Raw genomic sequence first — 22,076 nt, forward strand, 5'->3', positions numbered from 1 at the left:
ATTCAGGTACATGCTTAAAATTTTATGTTACTTACTGCATATTTTGTGAGCAGCGTAACTTATGCATACACATAAGGGGATATCTCATCAATAGAAAACAATGTTACATAGAAAGTGAAGCTGTCAGTGTTTCAAATACAGGTACACTGGAGGATTATCATCCAGGCACATAACTGAACACAGATATGAAAACAATATTACAAACACTGTGGAAGCTTTGTGATACACTGCTAGTGTGTTATGTTGAGAGAAGCAGGTTTATCTTTTCAATGATTGCTTCATCTCTATCATCTTACCTTCTTTGTTTTGTCCATCGCCTTCAGTATGGACATGTTCAGGTCTTCTAAGGCACCGAGAACATTCTCATATTCACCGAGGTGCTGGGAGAAATACTCTTCAGAGCAGAAAGACAAAAAAACAAAGAAACACTGAGTTAAAAAGCTAAGACAGGGCTGTAGGTGTTTTGTTAAAGCAGCTCTGTGTGACACCTCAGTCGCACAGCCGGCAGCGGTTTGGTTGTAGAGCATGTGACCACATCTTACACAGTTCTTTTCTTATGCTGGGAAAAATGTCAAATAGCATTTGAGTCTGGGGTGCTCGTGACTGTGAGGCAAAGCAAGATAAAGCCACAACAGTACACAGCTTATTATACAAGCATAATGCATTCAGCTGAGAAAACCTAACACTTAACAATAACCATCATTAAATGCTAAATGGACACTTAACCCTTTGAAATGTGGAGCGACATCACTTTTCTTGTGCTGCTCTAAGACGCCTTTTGCAAGTATTTACACCTTTGACCCCTGAGCAAAAAGTAAATAGCTAGGCAAAAACAATATTTAGAACTATTAATATAATAATTATTTTAATTCTTAAGTACTCTTTTCAGGTCATTTCCTTATTTGTTTGTTTTGAAGCTTTCCTTTCTTTTTTTTAAATAGTGATTTTACTGTTAACAAACCATGAAATGATCATTTATAATGTGTACAAATTATTATTATTGATGCTATAATTAATTGTATTTTAACAGCTTATTGCTGCAAACATCATAACATTTTAAATTCTATATTAAGTATTTGTTGATGGCTATTAAGTGGTTTGTAAACCTCATATAAACATCATTTAGATTATAAAGGAAAAATATATAATAAAAAAAATTATGAAGTTTTAACTGATGATTATATATAATATGTTATTAAATAGTTACTCGTGGTCCCTAAAGTCTCCAAAAGTAGATCAGGAGCCAGAGCCTTCAGCTATCAGGCTCCTCTCCTGTGGAATCATCTTCCTGTTACGGTCCAGGAGGCAGACACCGTCTCCACATTTAAGACTAGACTTAAGACTTTCCTCTTTGATAAAGCTTATAGTTAGGGCTGGCTCAGGCTTGCCCTGTACCAGCCCCAAGTTAGGCTGACTTAGGCCTAGTCTGCCGGAGGACCCCCTATAATACACCGGGCTCCCTCTCTCTCCCTCTCGCTCTCTCTCTCTCTCTCTCTCTCTCATCCTATTACTGCATCTTGCTAACTCGGCCATTCTGGATGTCACTAACTCGGCTTCTTCTCCGGAGCCTTTGTGCTCCACTGTCTCTCAGAATAACTCATACTGCAGCGGTGCCTGGACAGCGTGACGTGTGTGGTTGTGCTGCTGCCGTGGTCCTGCCAGATGCCTCCTGCTGCTGCTGCCATCATTAGTCATTAGTCATACTTCTACTGTTATTATACACATATGACTATTGTCACACAAGTATACTGTCAGATATTAATACATACTTTCAACATATTGTACCACAGTAGCCAGAACTATAACTATAATATTATTACTTTCATTAATGTTGTTGTAACCTACTGTCATTACCTGCATCTCTCTCTCTCTCTCTCTCTCTCTCTCTCTCTCTCTCTGTCTCATTGTGTCACATGGATTACTGTTAATTTATTATGCTGATCTGTTCTGTACGACATCTATTGCACGTCTGTCCGTCCTGGAAGAGGGATCCCTCCTCAGTTGCTCTTCCTGAGGTTTCTACCGTTTTTTTTCCCCGTTAAAGGGTTTTTTTTGGGGGAGTTTTTCCTTATCCGCTGCGAGGGTCTTAAGGACGGAGGGATGTCGTCTGCTGTAAAGCCCTGTGAGGCAAATTGTGATTTGTGATATTGGGCTTTATAAATAAAATTGATTGAAATTGATTGATTAATAGATACTGTGTAGTGCATCTAAATGCAGTTCCACTGCAACTAAATAATAGCCACCAAAATACTGTTTATAGATGCACTACACAGTATTTATTAACCATTATTATAATAATCAGTTGCGACTTTATAATAACCATCTAAATAATATTTATAGCTGTATGTTGTTAGTAAACATTATCAATTATCATTTCATTGCTTGTTAATAGCAAAAGACACATAAACTAATGTTTAATTATCAGTTCACCATTTATTGATGGAAAAAAAATTGCCTGGTTTTTAAAAATTATTATCTTATAACTATGAGGAAAGTTTTCACAGTGAAAAAAAAACTGCTCTTGATCTTTTGAATCAACATGATAATACTCTTGTAAATTCTTGTTTTTCGGAATTAACAAGATTATTATCTTGATAATTCAGAAAACAGAAGGAGAATTTTCCTCCATGATAACTTTTTTCATAATTCTGAAATAATAATTTCATTAAATCAGTAAAACAAAGCAGATTTTTCAGCTTCCATTAGTCATATTAAAAGTAGTTCTCATTTAGGTGAAGGATCAACTTACCACAGAGTTCATCAGTGTCCACATTACTGCAAAACAAAAAAGAGAGAGAGACATTTAAATAAAAAAGAACTCCTGAAAAACAAAAGTTTCCAAGGTTAAAGGAGGTGACAGATAAATCTTTCATCGGTGCAAAAACGTTTCCTGGACAGACTGTGATTTGGTGAATTGGTGTGCGATGACAAATGGAAGAGGGTAAAATACATCAAGAATAATTGAATAATTTAGTTGCTTGTCCTCCCCAGAGATGTGCATTAGAGACCAATGCTCCAGAGTCGCTTAGAGGAAACCCCTCAGAAATTTCTGCTGTTTGTGATAAACATCCATGCACAAGTGTGTTTTGATGAGGTCTGAGTGTGTGTCTGAAAGAGGGAGACAGAAACAGGGAAATAAAGAAAGGAGGTGAAGGTGCAGAGAGTGTTTCAATGTGGGAAATTAGTCATTGAATCCTTTGTTCAGCTTGCTTCAAGAGACATTTTGTTCCTTGTTTCAGTGAAGGTTGCAGGGGAATAACATCCATTTTAATTCTATTCCACACAAGCTGCAGCTGTCATTCACAAGGGGGGGAGTGCCAGAGAAATCAGTCCAAACAGGAGAAAACACTTAGAGCCACAGAGGACAGAGGAGGTAAACCAAAGGTTAGACACTGAACTGAGTAACCCACCAGAAAGCTCTTACCTGCCAGGCTTAAAAACTTGGCTCTTTTGACATTTTAAGGTACATTATCTACTAATGGGCCATGTTAAAGTGAAGCACTGAACAATCAATCAATCAGTCGTGTTTATCCTCACATGTAATTCATTTACAAATGAAACTGTCTGCATTCATACACTATATGTAATATCCATGCTTTATTTTTTAGTGTTCAGAATCAACCAAAGCAAGCTAGCCAGCCTGTCAGGCAGACCCTCCAGCTTAGTGACTCATTCTTTAATCAAGGATAGGATTCAATCTTAGACTCCCAAATTACTTCCTGACAACTTCGCCATCTGTGAAATGAACACAGAGGGAGCACATGTTTGTTCTGATTTAACATGGAGTCCACTGAGGTTGATTTAGCACAGTGATGGCTGCAATGAAGATATTAAATCAGATGTAGATGTATGTCAGATGAAGGTGCAAATAATATGCATTTGTTTTTGCATCTAATTATGCTGTTGACATCTGAAATGCTTTCTGTTAGCACCATCATCATCTTTAGTGGCTGACACATCTTATGATACTCTGTTAATGAGGATAACAAATTATATTGTGGATAATGATTCATTAGCATGATTGTTGTAATGTCTTATCATTCTCTCTTTGACTGCAGAGGCATTCAGTGAGCTGTTATACTAAACTGAGGAATTAAATACTTAAATTCTGATCACATCAGCAATAAGAAAAATATTAAGCCTCTGGTTCGGGCCACTGCTGGAAGATTACATGCCCAAAATTAATGACTGTTTCTCTGCAACCATAAGGTCTATATGAACAATCTTGGTATCATAATAAAGGTAGCAATTGGATGATTTACTGCAACGGTATACACATGAGTATAGATGTTGCTGGGTTAGATTAAATAACACTTTTAAAGTGTATATTCCTTTGGATTTAAGCAGTTGCAGCCCAAAACCTCCAGTGAACCAAGTCACAACATCTGAACATCACCTGTGTAAAGACAGATGCTAATAAAGTGAAGCAGAGCAAATTTAGAGAGGTTTTAGTAGAGGCATATTAAGGTGGAATTTCCAAATTGGCTATTTTAGGTACATTTGTGCACCCTCTGTGCCTCTCAGATTACTGTAAAACTCATTTGCTGTCACTTACATGTTACTATAGGTATTGATTTGAACTAAATACAGCTGTTTTTGGCTTTTGAAAAACCATCAATCAGACCTCCATGCAGGCTCCCATTCATGGAAAACCATAATATATAGACGGAATAATGAAAACACCAGACATCCTAAAATTGACCCCTGGGGCACACCATAATTTTTTTTAAAATCATTTTTAACACAGGTCTTGACAGGTTGCCAGACTATCACAGGGCTGACACATAGAGACAGACCACCATTCACACTCACATTCACACCTATGGACAATTTAGAGTCATCAATTAACCTGCTTGTCTTTGAACTGCGGGAGGAAGCCGAAGTACCCGCAGAATGCCCACACTGACATGGGGAGAACATGCAAACTCTACACAGAAGGGATCCCCCACCCTGGGTTTGAACCAGGAATCCTCTTGCTGTGAGGCGACAATGCTAACCACTGCACCACTGTGCTGCCACTGTCAAATACAAATATTGAAAAGTAAGTCTGTCTCTGGCCTTCATCACAACCAGTGCTTACCCAACTGTTCACCACAAATGTCACTCCGTGTGATGCTGCACATCAACAGCTTTTACACAAGATTCCCATGAGGTGTTTTAGCTCAACCAAGATCCTAGTTAAAGTTAAACAGTATCATCATATATAAGCATCCAGAGGGGTTTATTCAAAGGACACATGCAAACTGTTAAACAGTTAAATATGGAGTGATCTTAGCTCCTTTCACACTTTTCTTGTTTTTTTTTTCCTGCTTCTAGTGCTGAACAGTCAGTTTTCACCATCTAATTACAGCAATAACAAAGCTTTCATTGCCTGAAAGGTCACCCCAGTCAACAGAATAAAATCTTGGTATTGTACATTTCTGCAAACCACAGATACGGAACATTTGTATTTTTCATATGTAATGTATCAACATTTCTATAATGATGTCGCTCAGAACAAAAGCAGCCCATATGAGCTGAGTTTCTCATCAGGGAGAGTCAGGCTGCTCTCATGCACTGTTCATAAGTTTTCCTAAGTTATGCACCAAAATTCATACATACTTAATGTAATCATGAGCCAGTAATTGATGCATAACCCACATATTTTGGAAGGCTGTGATCACGTGACTGGTGCGCTGACAGTAGTAAAGAAGGTAGTGGTCCTGAGCTGTCCAGTTAGGAGGCAGATTGGGGAGGTGGATGGGTCACAAAACACAGGACTTTCCCCTGTAAACCAGTGTTAAGACCTGTGTGAACTTTAGGTGAACTTAAAGTCATTTTATGGTACATCCTGACAATGGTTCTTTTCCTAAACCTGACCTCAGAAACTTTATGTTAATGATGTAACTTTATGTTAAGGCCATAACATCATTCACAGGGTGCTAAGTCGTAGGATATCACATGATCTGTGGTGTGTGCATTTTTGTGGGATGTCATCTGAACTATTCTATGAGGATATGCTAGAGGAGAAGAGGATGGCGGACAGCCTGAGAACTGTTTGAGACCAGCTATTGAGCATTTTTATTCAGTCTGACCAAACAGCTGGTCCAGAGTGAAATATCTCACCAACTATTGGATGGATTCCCCTTAAACCTTAACAATCTTCAGAGAATGAAGGCTAATGACTTTGTTGACCCCCTGCCTTTTCTTCAAGTACCACCTGCAACACCTGCAAATTTTTCCACCTGTCAAACTCTTACCTAAAGAGTTCACTTGCAGTAACAGCATGCTGAAAAGCAAAGTTTCCTGAACTTCCTTTGGTTGGAAGTCTGTTGTTGCAGACTAACTCACTAACTACAGCTGACAGAGATGCTGAGGTGCACTGAACACACCTTGAGTGCACTTCACTACAGCAGCCTGAGAACAGCAAAAACCTACTGGAATTACATAATTCTTTGAATTAATGACAAAGATCTTCCGCCTGTCGCAGCTGTACTTTGAACTCAATGCTCACATAGCATGGAAACATGTTAGCAACTCAGCCTGAAAGGGCAGCTATCATGTTTGTATGGCTGTTTGTTATTCACCTAAAAATCAAGACTAGGCTACTCCTTGTTCTCATTCATTCATCATTTATTCACCCTCTAGCTGGCTCTGTGTACACGCTTGACCTGGGTGTACAAGAGAAATTACAGAATTATTTTTTACTTTGACTTTATCAAATGCAGGCAGTTTTCAGATCACTTTTAATCCCACCCAAATGTTATAAAATAAATCACTTTCTGCAGACTGAAATACTTCTGATCAAACAACCATTTATTTGTCACATTCACAACTTAAGTGAAATACAGTCTTGACAGATCCTTCAACTTACGCATCAGAATTTGGTACTTTTTGCCTCTTCCTACGCTTGTCATCCATGTTTCCAGACTGCAGCCTTAATATGTAGGCTGCTGTGTGTGTGTTGATGGGATCTCGGATTCCTCTGGTAATCCAGAGTTTCTGGTTGTGGAAAGATTTAACTGTGATTGTTTTTACATTGAGAATAAATGTAACATGGTGGAGTTAAATGAAAGTGGATCAAAAGTAGCTGTAATCTCTCCAGCACTGATGTAACTGAGACCTGACATCTTGTTGTAAGTGATGCCATCATCAGTGAAGATGTGATATGGCAGCCATTATGCATCCTTGGCGCAGATTTGAGTTTTTCTGTCCTCACTTTCAAGGTCATTGAAAGTCCCATCTGTGGGCACAGGTTAAATTTAGACAAAACAATAGCATAAAAGGCAATTTATCTGGACAGGGAATTATTTTCTAATAATATTTTTCTTTCTTCAATTTTGTTGAAAATACATTTGTGTAAATATGAAGAGAAAAAATGTGAGGCAATACAGTTAGTGACATCAGAGCATCTTTACAGAAGATTTCTCTTTTTGAAGAAAATGCAAAATATGACCGATGATCACAAATATAGATCAATAATCATAATTTGATGAGAGGTAAGAGTGAATCCTGCAGTCTTACCTTTGTTATGATGATGTGATAAGGTTGCAGGAGCAGGTAGTGAGGTACTGAGGGAGAGGGAACGCCGTCTTTATAAACCGTCTTCAGCTGCTGTGGCTCAAAGCGTTTCACTCTCTGGTTGCCAAACACTGTTTAATTATCCTACTGAAGTACTTAATGTGTTCACCAAATAATGCTAATGAAGTCAAACATAAATTCTTTGCCTAAGATTGCAAAGATAACAACCACGATCCTGCTACTGTTACTCATGTGCTCCTCAGCTGAATGTACAAGAGGCTGACCGACTGAACTGAAGAAGCACCAGAGCTTGTTTTTACAGGTTGACCTTTATGAGGGACCAGAGGGATATTTTGTCGTCTGCTGCTTCGATTCCTTTTCTTTTCTGTTTTTAACATCTGTCTGTTGTCCAGAAAATAATGAACACACTTTATCAAAGCAGACTTCACAGGTTCAAGTATATCATAAACTTGACCACAAAAAAAAAAGTTTATCACTCAGTCTGTGTCACTGGGCAACCTTGAAATCCCCCTGAAATAAAGTAAGAGCATCTTTTGCTTCTGCTCTGTGATGTATTTCCCAGTGAAACAGAACATTGAGCAGTGTTCAGTTACAAAAGGGATTTAAATCAATTCTTGGATTTGGACCGCTAAAAAGTGGGCAGGTATAAAGTTTACAAAGCATGATACAAAGCCACAGTGGAGTCCACTGCTGAGTGCACTGTTGGCTCCACACACACCTCCCTGCAACTGTTAGACACTGAATAACATGATTTTTCAAGGATTGTTCAAAGAGTTGCGTTCGAAAACCATCAGAGACACAGTGAGCAGCTCCAGCTTCAGTAGTATCTCTTACAGCGAAATCCACCAAAACAAGTCAGCTTTTATTTTCCAGAGTTCAAAAACTGTTTTGAACTCTGGAAAGACGGGACAGGACAGATGAACTGCTGTGCAGTCTAAGGGTGCTTGCCATACTTGACATTATCTGACAAGTATAGCGATGGAAAAAAGTGCCTTGTTTGTGTATTTATATATATATATATATATATATATATATATATATTTTTAACATATACAGATGTCAGATGGGTCAGAGTCACTTCTGTCCGGTATGAACCCATAATAGTCATTTTTAGTTAATTCATTTGATAGCCCACCTTTCACATTTCAATAGTTTGCATATATACGTCCTTTGAATAAACCCCTCTGGATGCTTATATATGATGATACTGTTTAACTTCAACTAGAATCTTGAGTTGAGCTAAAACACCTCATAGCAATTCTGTATAAAAGCCGACTTTTACTTTTATCCCCCAAGATTTAACATTCACTTGCCTATAAGGAAGCATACACACATAATGTGTAAGTGTGTGTGTGCTCTTGTTTGACTCTTTGTGAGGACAATTTTGAGTTTCAGGCACTGAGATGGTATTTAAGTGGCAGGAAAACAGTCTGTGTGGAGCTCCAAAGATGCTGAACGCATTGGCCGGAATGCAGTCTCAGAGCCTATTGGCTATCATCTGATGATGATTTAGCTTTGTATTAGCCTTTTTAAAAATGTATCTGCATTCACCTTTCAGACCTGGAGGCTGTGTGTACGTCTTTATACAGTCTGTGCTGGAAACAACACAAATTGGCATAGTTTGTGCACGGCCCAGGACAGGAGGGCTCTGCAACGGGCGATTAAAACTTCCCAGAACACCACTGGTACCCATCTTCCAAACATCAGTGATATCAGTCCAAAGGATACTAAAAGACAATATCCACCCCAGCAACAGCCTGTTCACCCCGCTGCCATCTGGCAAGCGATATAGAAGTACCTGCTGATGCACCACCAGACTACAGAGCAGTGGGACTACAACTTTGTTTCGTTGTGCACCCCTGTGTTCTAGAAGGATATGAAATAAACTGTGAATGCTATAATACAATGATAAACACATAAGACTTTGTGGCAGGCTGTGTGTCCCGCTAGCTGAGATTACAATTTAAGTTTGCCTCTTAAAGGATGGATGTTCATTATTTTGAATTTAGATTATTATTTATGTCAAATCTGCCTTGGGTGTTGACAAACAAACAAAACAATTAGTGGGCAACTGCTGCCAAATTAACAATGAAGTCCGATCATTAACAAGCATACAGTGGCAATATGCTCTCTTCTTGAAAACTAACCTTTGTCTATGCACATCTGTCACTGTTGCACATACAGTACTACAGTCAAATCACCTCTGAGAATTAAAACATAAATTTGGTAACTGAGAACTAGTAACTAAGATGTATCCTTTGGAAAAGAATCACCTGCTGTGATGTTGTGATCTGTATCTTCAAATAAACCCTCATTCACCTGGTTTTCAAAACAATATTGGATGTAATTTAATCAAACGCATGTCAAAACAAAGACACAGTTTTTACGCATCTCATCGTCATTTACCTCCCCGTCTACATCTTAACTCTGTCCTCTATGGAATCAAATGATAAAAAGACAAAGCAAAGAATCGACTCACTCTGTGTTGTGAGTGTCGATAGTGTGGAAGAGCTCCTTCAGTTCCTCGGCTGTCAGGACGCCATCAGAGAAGTAGGCCTTGAACTCATCAAAGGACAGCTTTCCATCATCTGGGGACGTACCACAAATGCAACTTGTCAACACAGTTCAGTCAGGACTGCAGCATCCTGTGAGGTGAGCCGGCCATTTTATTGTAGATTCCTTATAGAAATTCAAGATTTGTTTTGTTGTGTGTTTGTTTGTTTGTTTTGTTCAGATGAGCATGCTGGCTTGTGCCTGCAGGGGTGTTGGACATAAAAAATGTAATTAAATATAACATTGAGGTGAAAAGATCTGACGGTGGTCAGTAGCACAGATTTAATTCAGTGAGAACATGAATAACTTTTAATTAAGAATTTATTATTCCTTTTAATATTCCATCTCCTGAGCTGATGGAACTGCAGGGGCTGAATAAGCAAAAGATGGCATCAAGTGTACAGTACAGATCAAATTCCCCTCACAGAGGAAAAAGCAGCAGTAAAACTTAAGAAAATATCTCTGCAATGACACATTCTTCCTTGTTTTTATTATTATATTTAACTACACTGTAAAGAGTCATCACCATTTATTACATTGAACCAACAGTCATTTTTATGCTTTGAGGCTCTGTAATTATGCTCAGGATAAAAAGGCCCAAGCTGTTTTAAATATTCATGAGGTGAAAAAAACAAGGAGAGCCCCAAACTCAAACTGAGCATCTTGCAGAAAAATAAAGACAATCAAGCACAGACAACATATTTTTTGACACAGCTCTGGCTGCAGTCATCTCTGTTTGTTTGTGTGACACAAGGTGGCTGGTCTTTTAATGTTCACTGCTGACCTGCTGCTCTGGAGGTGACGTTCAGTATGATTGTCATGTCACTAGAGATGCTGCGAGCAAGAGAGATGCACAGAGACACATAAATCAAGCGCACAGTGACTCACTGTCAATGAGCTCAGATATGATCTTGGAGCGGACCTGACATATAAATGCTGCTGTTTGCACACCACTGAAAACAAACATGTGGGACGACTTCTTGTCTCGCTGCATGACAAGACCTCGAATCATTCACAGCGAGGGACGAACATTTGATGAATAATGAAGCATGTCATGTACATAATGGATTCTGATTAGCTATTTTTGCATGTGGAGAAAATCATTTTTGACGCCAGGGCCTCTGTCAAAATATCAGCTGACAACCTGATGTCAGTTTGTTCCTTAACTAAAAACACTCAGAGTGATCTGGTTTGACTGTGTGATACCAGCCTGTGTGCATATCTGACATGATGTGTGAAAGTGTGTGTCAGCAGGGTTTTAGTTTACAACTCAAAAAATACTTTCATTGTGTAGACATAAAGGCAAATAGTGGTCTCATGTCTATATACGTTTTGACAGATATTTCAAAATCAAATCAGCAAATTGTTGATTTGATTTTAGCCTCCGTCTGGATGTAAATGAAAAGAGAAACTATTTCAGTTTTCATTATGTAAAAATCTTCATCAGAGCGTTCTTAATGTCCCAAGCACAAAATGGCTTGGGCAGAGCATGCGTCAACATCAAATGATCCATAGAGGCATCTTGTCTCCTACGGATAATATTTCTTACTGTGGTGTCTATGTGTTTAGCATTTCAGGGCCATCAGTAAGGAAATAATGCATTTAAAGATCCCCTGTTTTTTTCTTCTGTTTATGTCCCTTAAATGTCTGATCTTTACTATACTGATTTGTATCTGTGCAGAGTTTGTCATTAGAGAGGTGTTTTTACTCCTCTACCGAAGTGGGCAATGTCTGTGCACTTCCCTAAAATCTGAGACTCAAATGTATCCTGGACAAGCTGGATAAGGTACATCACTAATATGAAAACCAATCGCTGTCTAAAGCTGAAAAAAAACACTGGATAGCAGAATCAAGGCTCGTCATATGACCCGCAACAGGTGCCAACCCGAGCACCAATAGGGAGCGTCGCACTGCAGCACGTCAACAGAAGACCACACACGGCTATTATTACTTTTATTAGAAGATCTGTGGACAATCTTCAGAGCTATGGCTCACCAGGCAATATATTTTTTCAACACATTCTCATCCCAAGTCATTACATATTGCCGCTTTGTGAATGGCCTTTCACGTCGACATATTACTCCTCAGGTATCCTTCTGCATCTGCTGCTGACACTTTTCTAGGTTTAGAAAAAAAAACATCATGGCTCTAAGGAGGTCCTGGGTGAAAGTCCAGGGTTTGTTGGGCCCATCCACCACCCCTCCTACCTGCCCTATAGGGACTTTCTAGCTCCTTCTATTACGTCACTACCAGCAGCGTTTCGACCTAACACTGTCCAGCAGTGTGTCATATTGCTGTGACAGGTGCCGCCCGACCAGCTGGCATTGTATCACGACACTGCGAAATGTTACTTCCAGCTGTATTACATACTGATGCCATGCAGCAGCATTTCACACCGCCACGAAAGATGGCTTTTGGCATCAGGTGTCTGATGCTGACATCACTGACGAAGCAATGGTTTTTGATAACTTCGGAAAATCGCCACGTACCTCAGCAACAAGTCTTTCCTCATCCATTGTTCGACACACACGAGTTTTCTCCTACATGGTGAGGAGAGGAGTCAAGCTGCCAGGAGTCAAGCTGCTATGGGAGCTGGTATGTACAAGAAGGAAGCGAATGGGGAAAAAAAATCTTTATTTTTATTATTTTTTTTATTTTATTGTCTACTTTAATATTTTATTTTATTTTGATGTCTACTTTTATATTTTTATTTTATTTTATTTTATTTTAATGTCTACTTTAATATTTTATTTTATTTATTTCATTGTGTATTTTAGTATTTTATTTATATCTTCATCTTTATCTCTTGTTTCCATTCATGCTGTATTTCTATTTCTACTTTGCACGGAGCATTGGAACAAAAACAATTTCCCCCGGGGATTAATAAAGTATTCTGAATCTGAATCTGAATCTGAACAGTGAGGCTGGAAATACGACAGTGGCATGAAGTGTCATGGAGCGGTGCATCCAGCATCTAATGATCTAAATGATACGTTATACCTCATTGTTTAAAAAAAAAAAGTGTTACATGCCAGACTATTTCTTAGCAGGAAGCAGTGGAGACTCCAGAAAGTTTCTGGTCCTGGCCAGGAAATATTGTATTCTGGAGTTTAATGGTTATTTCATTCTCTGTCTGCACACAAATGCAGAACAGTCTATCACACTGACTTGACTGAATAAATCAGACTCAATAATCAAAATTCAAGGCCTGTGTGCAATAGATGATAGAGATTTCCTGGATTCAGACTCTTGCTGTATCGAGTAAACAACAAAATAAACTATGTTTCTCTGTATGTTTATACTGCATATTATGATAATGCTGTGAAGGACAGTTAAGGAGAATCAATAGCGGAATTTGCCGTGAATATCCACCTCATTAGGCGTGGACCACCATGACAGAAATGTCTTAATTTTTCACGATTTTCTTGGTTAATGCTCTGATACTGAACCTCAGTGGGCATGGTCAGTTTCCTGTTTCCATGGAAACTGAAAGAGTATGAGCAGAGAGTCATGATCAGAATTTCATTGAGAAAGTAGGTTTTCACACACGAGAAAGAAGGGTTGAAGTAACACCAAAGACAAAGGAGTGTGTGTGTGTGAGTCTGGAAGGAACTTTTGTTGCAGTAGCCTACTCACCGTTTTTATCAGCTCTCCGTAAAATCTGTGACGAGAAAAGGAAAAAAGAACTATGTCAAAAAAAGGTTTCGCATCATCAAAGTTAAAATAAGTGCGTGTGCGCGTGTGTGTGTGTGGGGATCATCGATCACATTCTCAAAGGCAGTGTGTCATTAAATTATTGATAGTGCTGTCCCAGAGTCCAGAGGAGATGAAAGGCAGAGTGGCAATGACCACATCAGCTTTAAAAGGCTCAAACCCCCTTGGAATAGCACCGCTCACTTTCTCTTCTTGTCAGGTTCGTATTTCTGGAGAAGAATTTGAACAGGTTTTGGGTCTATTTACACACTATCACTTTAAATCTGACTGAACAACACTGAATGTGCAAGATCTAAATTTTAAAATGCCATCCTTCCACCCTTGGATTTTCCTAGCTTAGAGGGCTTCAGCTCTGTGCTACAAAGGGGTAAAAATACTCATAGAAAAATATCCGCCCACCTTCTTCTGGGTCTTGGCAGTCTGTCGTGTGTTCTGACTTACATAATTTGTTCTAATCTCCCTGCTTTATCGCCTCCTCTCTCCCCAACCTATAAACCTTCTGTCTCCATCTCAGTTCTACCTTTCATTCATCACTTGTCCATCTCATATTTCTAAAAAAAAAAAAAAATCAATCCATTAAATTAGAAATAACTTTATTATCTCTGCAAGGCAATTGTATGCAGCCTGGACATCCATGTCAACAAATACATACACAGATATAGGTGTAGATTTCAGGGGGGGACTGAGAGGACACATCCCCTTCAATATTTAGAACATGTGTATTGTGTATTATATAATATTTTTTAATTATAACAATTCACCAAAATGCAGAAAATTAAGTATAAGAGAAAAATAGAACAATGAAGTCATAAGCAACATTTGATTCTGCTTCTCGAATGTGAGAATTAACTAATTTTTCTTGTCTCTAATGATAATAAGTCGAATATTTCTTTCTTTGAGCTGCCGGTCAGACAAAACCAGACAATTTCTGACATCACCCTGCTTTAAGATAATGTAGAAGGAATGTTTCATGGTTTTCTGATGTTTTAAAGACTAAACAACAGATTTAGAATTGTGTGCTGATTGGATTCGGTCATTCAGATACCAGCTCACACTGATAACTCTGAATGGGTCTCATCGTCTCATCTCATTTCATCCTAATTAATATTTTACATCTAATGAGTCAAATTAACCAAGAATATAAGGCTGATGGTCTTTTGGGTTAATTTCCCTCTCTTATCTGGTACTGAAGTGAAAATCTGTCACTGAGCAGCATCGAAACCCTAAAGAAAAACACACATGGAGACACAGCACTAACATCTAACTGGTCCCAGGAAGGAGGCAGTGTGTGTGTGTTGTCAGGACACACACTCCGACTGAAGCGAAAGCTACAGGAGATGTCAAGAAAACAACCCAGGCAGCACTCTGGCAGCCAGCTCTTCTCTGAAGATGAGCAGCAGTTTCATTTCCTGCCAGAAGATAGAGCACCTGTTCGACATCAGTGAGACATTTGATGTTACACGGCTTTCCACCTCTGATAACTCCTGGCTCCCATGTGTGCATCCTCCCCTGTCTTGCTCAAACACTGACGGCAGCCAACAGGTTCATAGTTAAGACGTAACAAGCGAATGAAGGAGCGGAGGAAAATAATGAGATTGTGGGTGCAGAGGTAGAATGCAATGCACTGAAACAGGGGAGGCAAAGCTCTTGAGAGAACCACTTGAGGAAGATCAGTAGCTGTGGTGATATATATAGGCTATAAGAGGTGGTTTAAATATTTAAAATCCTCATCATCTAAGAGAGCTGCAAGAGACATAAATTCTATATTCTCCTTGTATTCAAACATTTTAAAACACCATATCAAGTTCTGAACCTCAATATTACATTTTCCCTAAATGAGCTAGATATGTCTTGGTAAGGTCACGCTGACTTTTATCAAACCTAGTCTAGCATTTCATTAACATGGCATTTGGTGTTTGAACACTGACATGAGAATGGATGGCCAGCCGTGAAATCCTTACACCATGAAGCCAAATTAAAGGTCAGCCATGTCAAATTAATTAATTCTGTAAAACAAGGAACCCTCTGTGTCCTGCATGCATCAGAGGGATCCAATGGAAAACTATTAGAATAACTGAAACTTAAGATTTGAAAAGTCAAATGTATATATTCAAAGTAAATAAAAAAAATCTGGTATTATTATTATCATAAATAATATGTAGATTGTTACCTAGGTCGTCTGAAAAAATGAGCTGTATGATGTTCAAGTTTTTGCACGAGTAGTGAAGATGAGATGCATCTTGTATAAATAATGATAAAAAAATATTTTACTCACATCAATGAAAATCGACATTCCTTTCTTGAGCTCCATTTGAGCTCTGGGCTCCTCAGACACAGGTTGAACCTCCTCTGAACAATCCATCATTCAAAATGTAGCTTCAGTAGTAAACTGCAGAGGAATGTGTCCGCGTGAACCTCTTATCTGATCAAAGCCAATGGTCAAAAAGGAGCGACTCCTTCACGCGGTCAAGTCAGCCGGAATAAAGCACTCAACTTCCGGATTATTGTGTCACAATTCAACCAGTCATTATTGCGTTTTAGAATAAAAAAAGCAACATATATTTCTCTGCCCTTCTTCCTCTTCGCGTGTCTCAAATAACACAAATACAAATAATCTCAATTATAATTTTGAGGCTATTCTTTGCATTTGGCCTGCACACACCGACCCTTTCCCTGAATCTGTGTGCTTTTATTTTGAAAGCAAAATCAGTTAACTTCCTGTCATGCACTGCCTGTCTCTGTCAGCCTTCACAACGAGGCAGATGCTGTTGCGATGAGTCCAGACCTGCTGCATCTCCGCGAGCAAAGTGTCTCTAAATGCAAATTCTACTTTCGTGGATAATATGTGGATTAACTTCCACTGGCAGATCACTGAAAATTATTATAACTACAGGTAACATTATAGTAATGAGATTACATGTTTATGGTACAACATACAGCCAAATGAGCAGCACAAAGAGCATATACTGGGACTGCTATATATAGACGGAGTTTTTGTTCAAGGATGCAAAGGCAAGATAAAAGGTCATCTAAGCTTGGATTAAAGGAGTCGTTTATAATGTCCTCTCTGTGACCTGAGAGAAAGTAGTGTGAGGGGGCTGGAAAGCATCTTCCTCTTCATCATCATCATCATAATAATAATAGACTGCATTTGTATGTCGCCATTCTTTAAAAATGCTGCTCAAAGTGCTTTACAAGAAGGAAAATGCATGCACCAAATAAAAATGTGGTGAACATGCAAAGGTGGAAAATAAAACCCACTGAATAATAATACTGGAAAAAGTTAAAATACATCATTATCACACTGTTATACATACAGTACAGGCCAAATGTTTGGACACACCTTCTCATTCAATGCGTTTTCTTTATTTTCATGACTATTTACATTGTAGATTCTCACTGAAGTCATCAAAACTATGAATGAACACATGTGGAGTTATGTACTTAACAAAAAAAGGTGAAATAACTGAAAACATGTTTTATATTCTAGTTTCTTCAAAATAGCCACCCTTTGCTGTGATTACTGCTTTGCACACTCTTGGCATTCTCTCCATGAGCTTCAAGAGGTAGTCACCTGAAATGGTTTCCACTTCACAGGTGTGCCTTATCAGGGTTAATTAGTGGAATTTCTTGCTTTATCAATGGGGTTGGGACCATCAGTTGTGTTGTGAAGAAGTCAGGTTAATACACAGCCGACAGCCCTATTGGACAACTGTTAAAATTCATATTATGGCAAGAACCAATCAGCTAACTAAAGAAAAACGAGTGGCCATCATTACTTTAAGAAATGAAGGTCAGTCAGTCCGGAAAATTGCAAAAACTTTAAATGTGTCCCCAAGTGGAGTCGCAAAAACCATTAAGCGCTACAACGAAACTGGCACACATGAGGACCGACCCAGGAAAGGAAGACCAAGAGTCACCTCTGCTTCTGAGGATAAGTTCATCTGAGTCACCAGCCTCAGAAATCGCAAGTTAACAGCAGCTCAGATCAGAGACCAGATGAATGCCACACAGAGTTCTAGCAGCAGACCCATCTCTAGAACAACTGTTAAGAGGAGACTGCGCCAATCAGGCCTTCATGGTCAAATAGCTGCTAGGAAACCACTGCTAAGGAGAGGCAACAAGCAGAAGAGATTTGTTTGGGCCAAGAAACACAAGGAATGGACATTAGACCAGTGGAAATCTGTGCTTTGGTCTGATGAGTCCAAATTTGAGATCTTTGGTTCCAACCGCCGTGTCTTTGTGAGACGCAGAAAAGGTGAACGGATGGATTCCACATGCCTGGTTCCCACTGTGAAGCATGGAGGAGGAGGTGTGATGGTGTGGGGGTGTTTTGCTGGTGACACTGTTGGGGATTTATTCAAAATTGAAGGCACACTGAACCAGCATGGCTACCACAGCATCCTGCAGCGACATGCCATCCCATCCGGTTTGCGTTTAGTTGGACGATCATTTATTTTTCAACAGGACAATGACCCCAAACACACCTCCAGGCTGTGTAAGGGCTATTTGACCAAGAAGGAGAGTGATGGAGTGCTGCGGCAGATGACCTGGCCTCCACAGTCACCGGACCTGAACCCAATCGAGATGGTTTGGGGTGAGCTGGACCGCAGAGTGAAGGCAAAGGGGCCAACAAGTGCTAAACACCTCTGGGAACTCCTTCAAGACTGTTGGAAAACCATTTCAGGTGACTACCTCTTGAAGCTCATGGAGAGAATGCCAAGAGTGTGCAAAGCAGTAATCAGAGCAAAGGGTGGCTATTTTGAAGAAACTAGAATATAAAACATGTTTTCAGTTATTTCACCTTTTTTTGTTAAGTACATAACTCCACATGTGTTCATTCATAGTTTTGATGCCTTCAGTGAGAATCTACAATGTAAATAGTCATGAAAATAAAGAAAACGCATTGAATGAGAAGGTGTGTCCAAACTTTTGGCCTGTACTGTATGCACATTAACTGTGTAGAGAACTGACAAATACAGCAAATTCATTTCTGTCATGTGTTGTGCTTTTATTTTGGGAACCTCTACAAAGCAGTCTCTCTCTGAGGTCTACTCCCAGGGGCGTGTTTTAGGAGTGCACACTTGAGAACAGGCCGCAGGGCTTCAGCAGGTGTCAGTTAGTTAGGTAGTTAAGCAGGAACAAGTAGTCAAGGAAGAGAGAAGGAACGGGTCGAGGGGTTCCTGGTTATTGTGTTTTGGTCAGACAAAGGGGGTCAGGATGGGTGTCTCCGCTCCTGCTGGAATCTGCTGCACCTGTGGGGCTGGTTTTGTTGTCCATCGGCCTGCTACATGTTTGGTGAGAGTTGTGGAGCTTTCTTTTTACTAGTTTATGGTCATTAGTTCAAAAGTCAGAGCTCTGGGAAAACATCTCTGAGTGACTGATGTGGCTCATTTCTCCATCAGGATTTACACCTCATTACTGCTGGCTGTCAACAGGTTTGTAAGAGTTCACCACCATCAGATCCTTTAGATAATAATGTCTGGAACAGCTGTAAATCTTACAGCCTGGAGGCCGGTGGTTGGATTTTAGATGACATGACATTTTTAGTTGCCCATTGTTTATGTTAATATTGATTTATTTCATTAAGTTGTAACATCTTTAACATCATAACAGCATTACTAACTGCACTTCTCAATTTGGGAGAATAATAAAGTGCACTTTAGTGAGAAACACTGAAAACACAAACAAATAAAGTCAGAATGACATCTATTGGCCATGTATGTGTGCACATACATTAGACTCAGTTTGTTTGTCTGTACATAATAAATAGACATAACACCCAGGAGCAAGGACATTAAAGCTAAAAAAGATAAAAAGAAAAAAAAAAGGTGAAACATTAACCGCAGTATTATTTACATGTGAAAGAATTTGTGTTTATATAAATACCATGTAAATATATATAAAATGCACCAATTACCAACAATAAAAATAAAATAAAACATTTACATACAAGCCAAATGTTCTGTAAGCTGTAAACTATAGACATAGTGCAAAGAAATAAATACTCACTGGTTGATGATGTGTAGTGTGTGCTTTAACACTGTATATAGAGCATGTAGGAGTTACACTGACAGTGACAGATGATATGTACATTAAAATATGATCTATAATAGTCTATAAAGGGATCAGTGAATGTTTTAGTGTTACAGGGTTATTGACAGTGTATGACTGCTTTAACTGTTCATCAGGGTGACAGCCTGCGGAAAGAATCTGATCTTGTGTCTGGTTGTTCTGGTGTTCAAGAAGCTTGTTTCCAGGGTGTGAAGGCAGCGATGTTACCTGTCTATTTCCTGACTGGAAATGTATAAATGCTGGATGGAGAGCTGGTTGGTGGCAGTGATTCTTTCTGCAGTCCTAACTGTCTGGTGTAGTCTGTTCTTGCCCTGTTTGGTGGCTGATCCAAACCACACAGTGATGGATTATTGCAGTGTAGAGTTGCAGCTCCTCAGGCAGGTTGGATATCGTAGTAGGGCCCATACCCTCTGCTGGGAACTTATTCTTGGTGGTATCAATGTTGGATGTTCACTTTAGGTCCTGAGAGATGGTGGATCCCAGAAATCTATAGGTTTCCACAGGAAACATGGTGCTGTTCAGTATGAGGATGGGGGGCAGTGTTGGGGGCAGGGGTCCATGCTGAAATCCACTGTCATCACCACAGTTTTTAGTTTAATTTTCTCCAGGTTGTTTTGACTGCACCAGAAGGCCATCCTTTCAACCTCACGTCTGTATGCAGACTCGTCACTGTCCCGAATGAGGCTAGGGACCATTGTGCCATTGGTGTCCGAGGGGAAGGGTAGTGGGGAGAGCACCTATCATGGGCGGAACCGGCGCTCATCATCTGGGTGCTGGACGTGATTTTTCTTAGCCTCACCTGCTACCAGCGGTCTGTCACTAAGTTTGTGATCCACTGACAGATGGGAGCCGGTACTGTGAGCTGGGTGACTTTGGGAGCAGAGCACTTCTGGGATGATGTCGAACACTGAGCTGAAGTCCACAAACAGGATCTTTGCATATGACCCCAGGGTATTGAGGTGTTGCAGGATGTAGTGCAGCCCCATGTTGACTGCGTCATCTACTGACCTGTTTGCCCTGTAGGCAACTTTAGGGATCTAGAAGAGGGCAGGTTCTCTCAAAGGATTTCATGACCACAGATGTCAGGGCGGCGGGTCTGTGGTCGTTTAATCCAGTAATGGAGCGTTCATAATTGTGGAGGATCTGAAGAAAGCAACCTTTGCTTGTGAAACAGTTTGCCCTCAAATGTAATGTGCACCCAATAAAACTAGATAATAAACTGGATTGTAAAGTGATAAATGTTTTCATGTAAATGCAGAGTAATCCAACTAATAAAACAACCCTGCAATGTACTGGGACTGGCTGTAAAACTGTGTAACAGTTCCATCTAGTGGAGCGTTACAACAGCACAGAATCCCAACATATAAACAAACACAGCATGAGCATGAGCATAAATAATAACTCAAAGCATTTAACCTATGTTTGTATCAAAATCTTTACAACATATGAATATAAAATGAAAGCCTTTGAGAAAGTGGATATGACTTAAAAGTTTTTTGAGGGGTACTACTGAAAATAAATAAACACTTTCTTTACTCACAGCTGTGAGAGCCAGGCGGTGAGCGGTGGTAGATGCATGAATGCACTTATTGTCTGCTTCATTCCCCTCATTATGAATTTATGATGAGCATGCCACGCAGGGAGATTCCCCTCAGGCTACTATACTGTATGCTCTTAGAAATACAGTTCAAACCCTGTTGTATACTAGAAATCCAGCTTTATTTCTAATTGAAAATGTACGCATTAAGTTTTGTAAGTGTTAACATAACTAAGTATGCCTACATTTACTCAAGTACTTTTTATTTCCATTTTGTGCTACCTTATACTACTATTTTACTCACTTTTTTAACATATCTTGTTAACAGTGAAATTAGGCTTAATATGTCCTGAAATACTGTACAAAATGCAACTTTGAGTAATTTGAAGGCTCTTTTACAAGTGTTTCCATTTTATGCTATTTAATGAATCTACTTATTGTACTTTTGTTGTTGCAATCAAACATATATTTTTAATAATAGTTTGTTATCATTTGTATATTTTATGTATCGTCCTTTATCTTTATATATTTTTGAGTTTTTAATAACTTTGTGAACATTTTATGAGGTGGAGGTTTCAAATAAGCCCTCCGGGTTTTTGCCTCTCCCTGCACTGTATTGCATTATTCTTCTTTCCTTGCCTTTTTTGTGTTTTAATTGTGCAAAAAATAAACAATA

The 22,076-nt window shown here is 39.3% G+C and overlaps 1 protein-coding gene across 1 annotated transcript in view; it reads right to left on the minus strand.

The window, feature by feature from the left end:
- Positions 1-16,239, minus strand: part of necab1 (N-terminal EF-hand calcium binding protein 1) — a 58,896-nt gene extending 42,657 nt beyond the window's left edge. The window contains exons 1-5 of the mRNA XM_033636384.2: positions 16,064-16,239; positions 13,711-13,735; positions 10,001-10,109; positions 2,750-2,775; positions 297-394 (exon numbers count right to left, since the gene is read on the minus strand). Coding sequence (XP_033492275.1) covers positions 297-394; positions 2,750-2,775; positions 10,001-10,109; positions 13,711-13,735; positions 16,064-16,153 — 348 coding nt within the window. The 5' untranslated portion in view covers positions 16,154-16,239. The remainder of the gene's footprint in view (positions 1-296; positions 395-2,749; positions 2,776-10,000; positions 10,110-13,710; positions 13,736-16,063) is intronic.
- Positions 16,240-22,076: the final 5,837 nt, after the last annotated feature.

Source organism: Epinephelus lanceolatus, chromosome 16 (genome assembly GCF_041903045.1).
Source record: "Epinephelus lanceolatus isolate andai-2023 chromosome 16, ASM4190304v1, whole genome shotgun sequence".
NCBI classification, from domain to species: Eukaryota; Metazoa; Chordata; class Actinopteri; order Perciformes; family Serranidae; genus Epinephelus; species Epinephelus lanceolatus.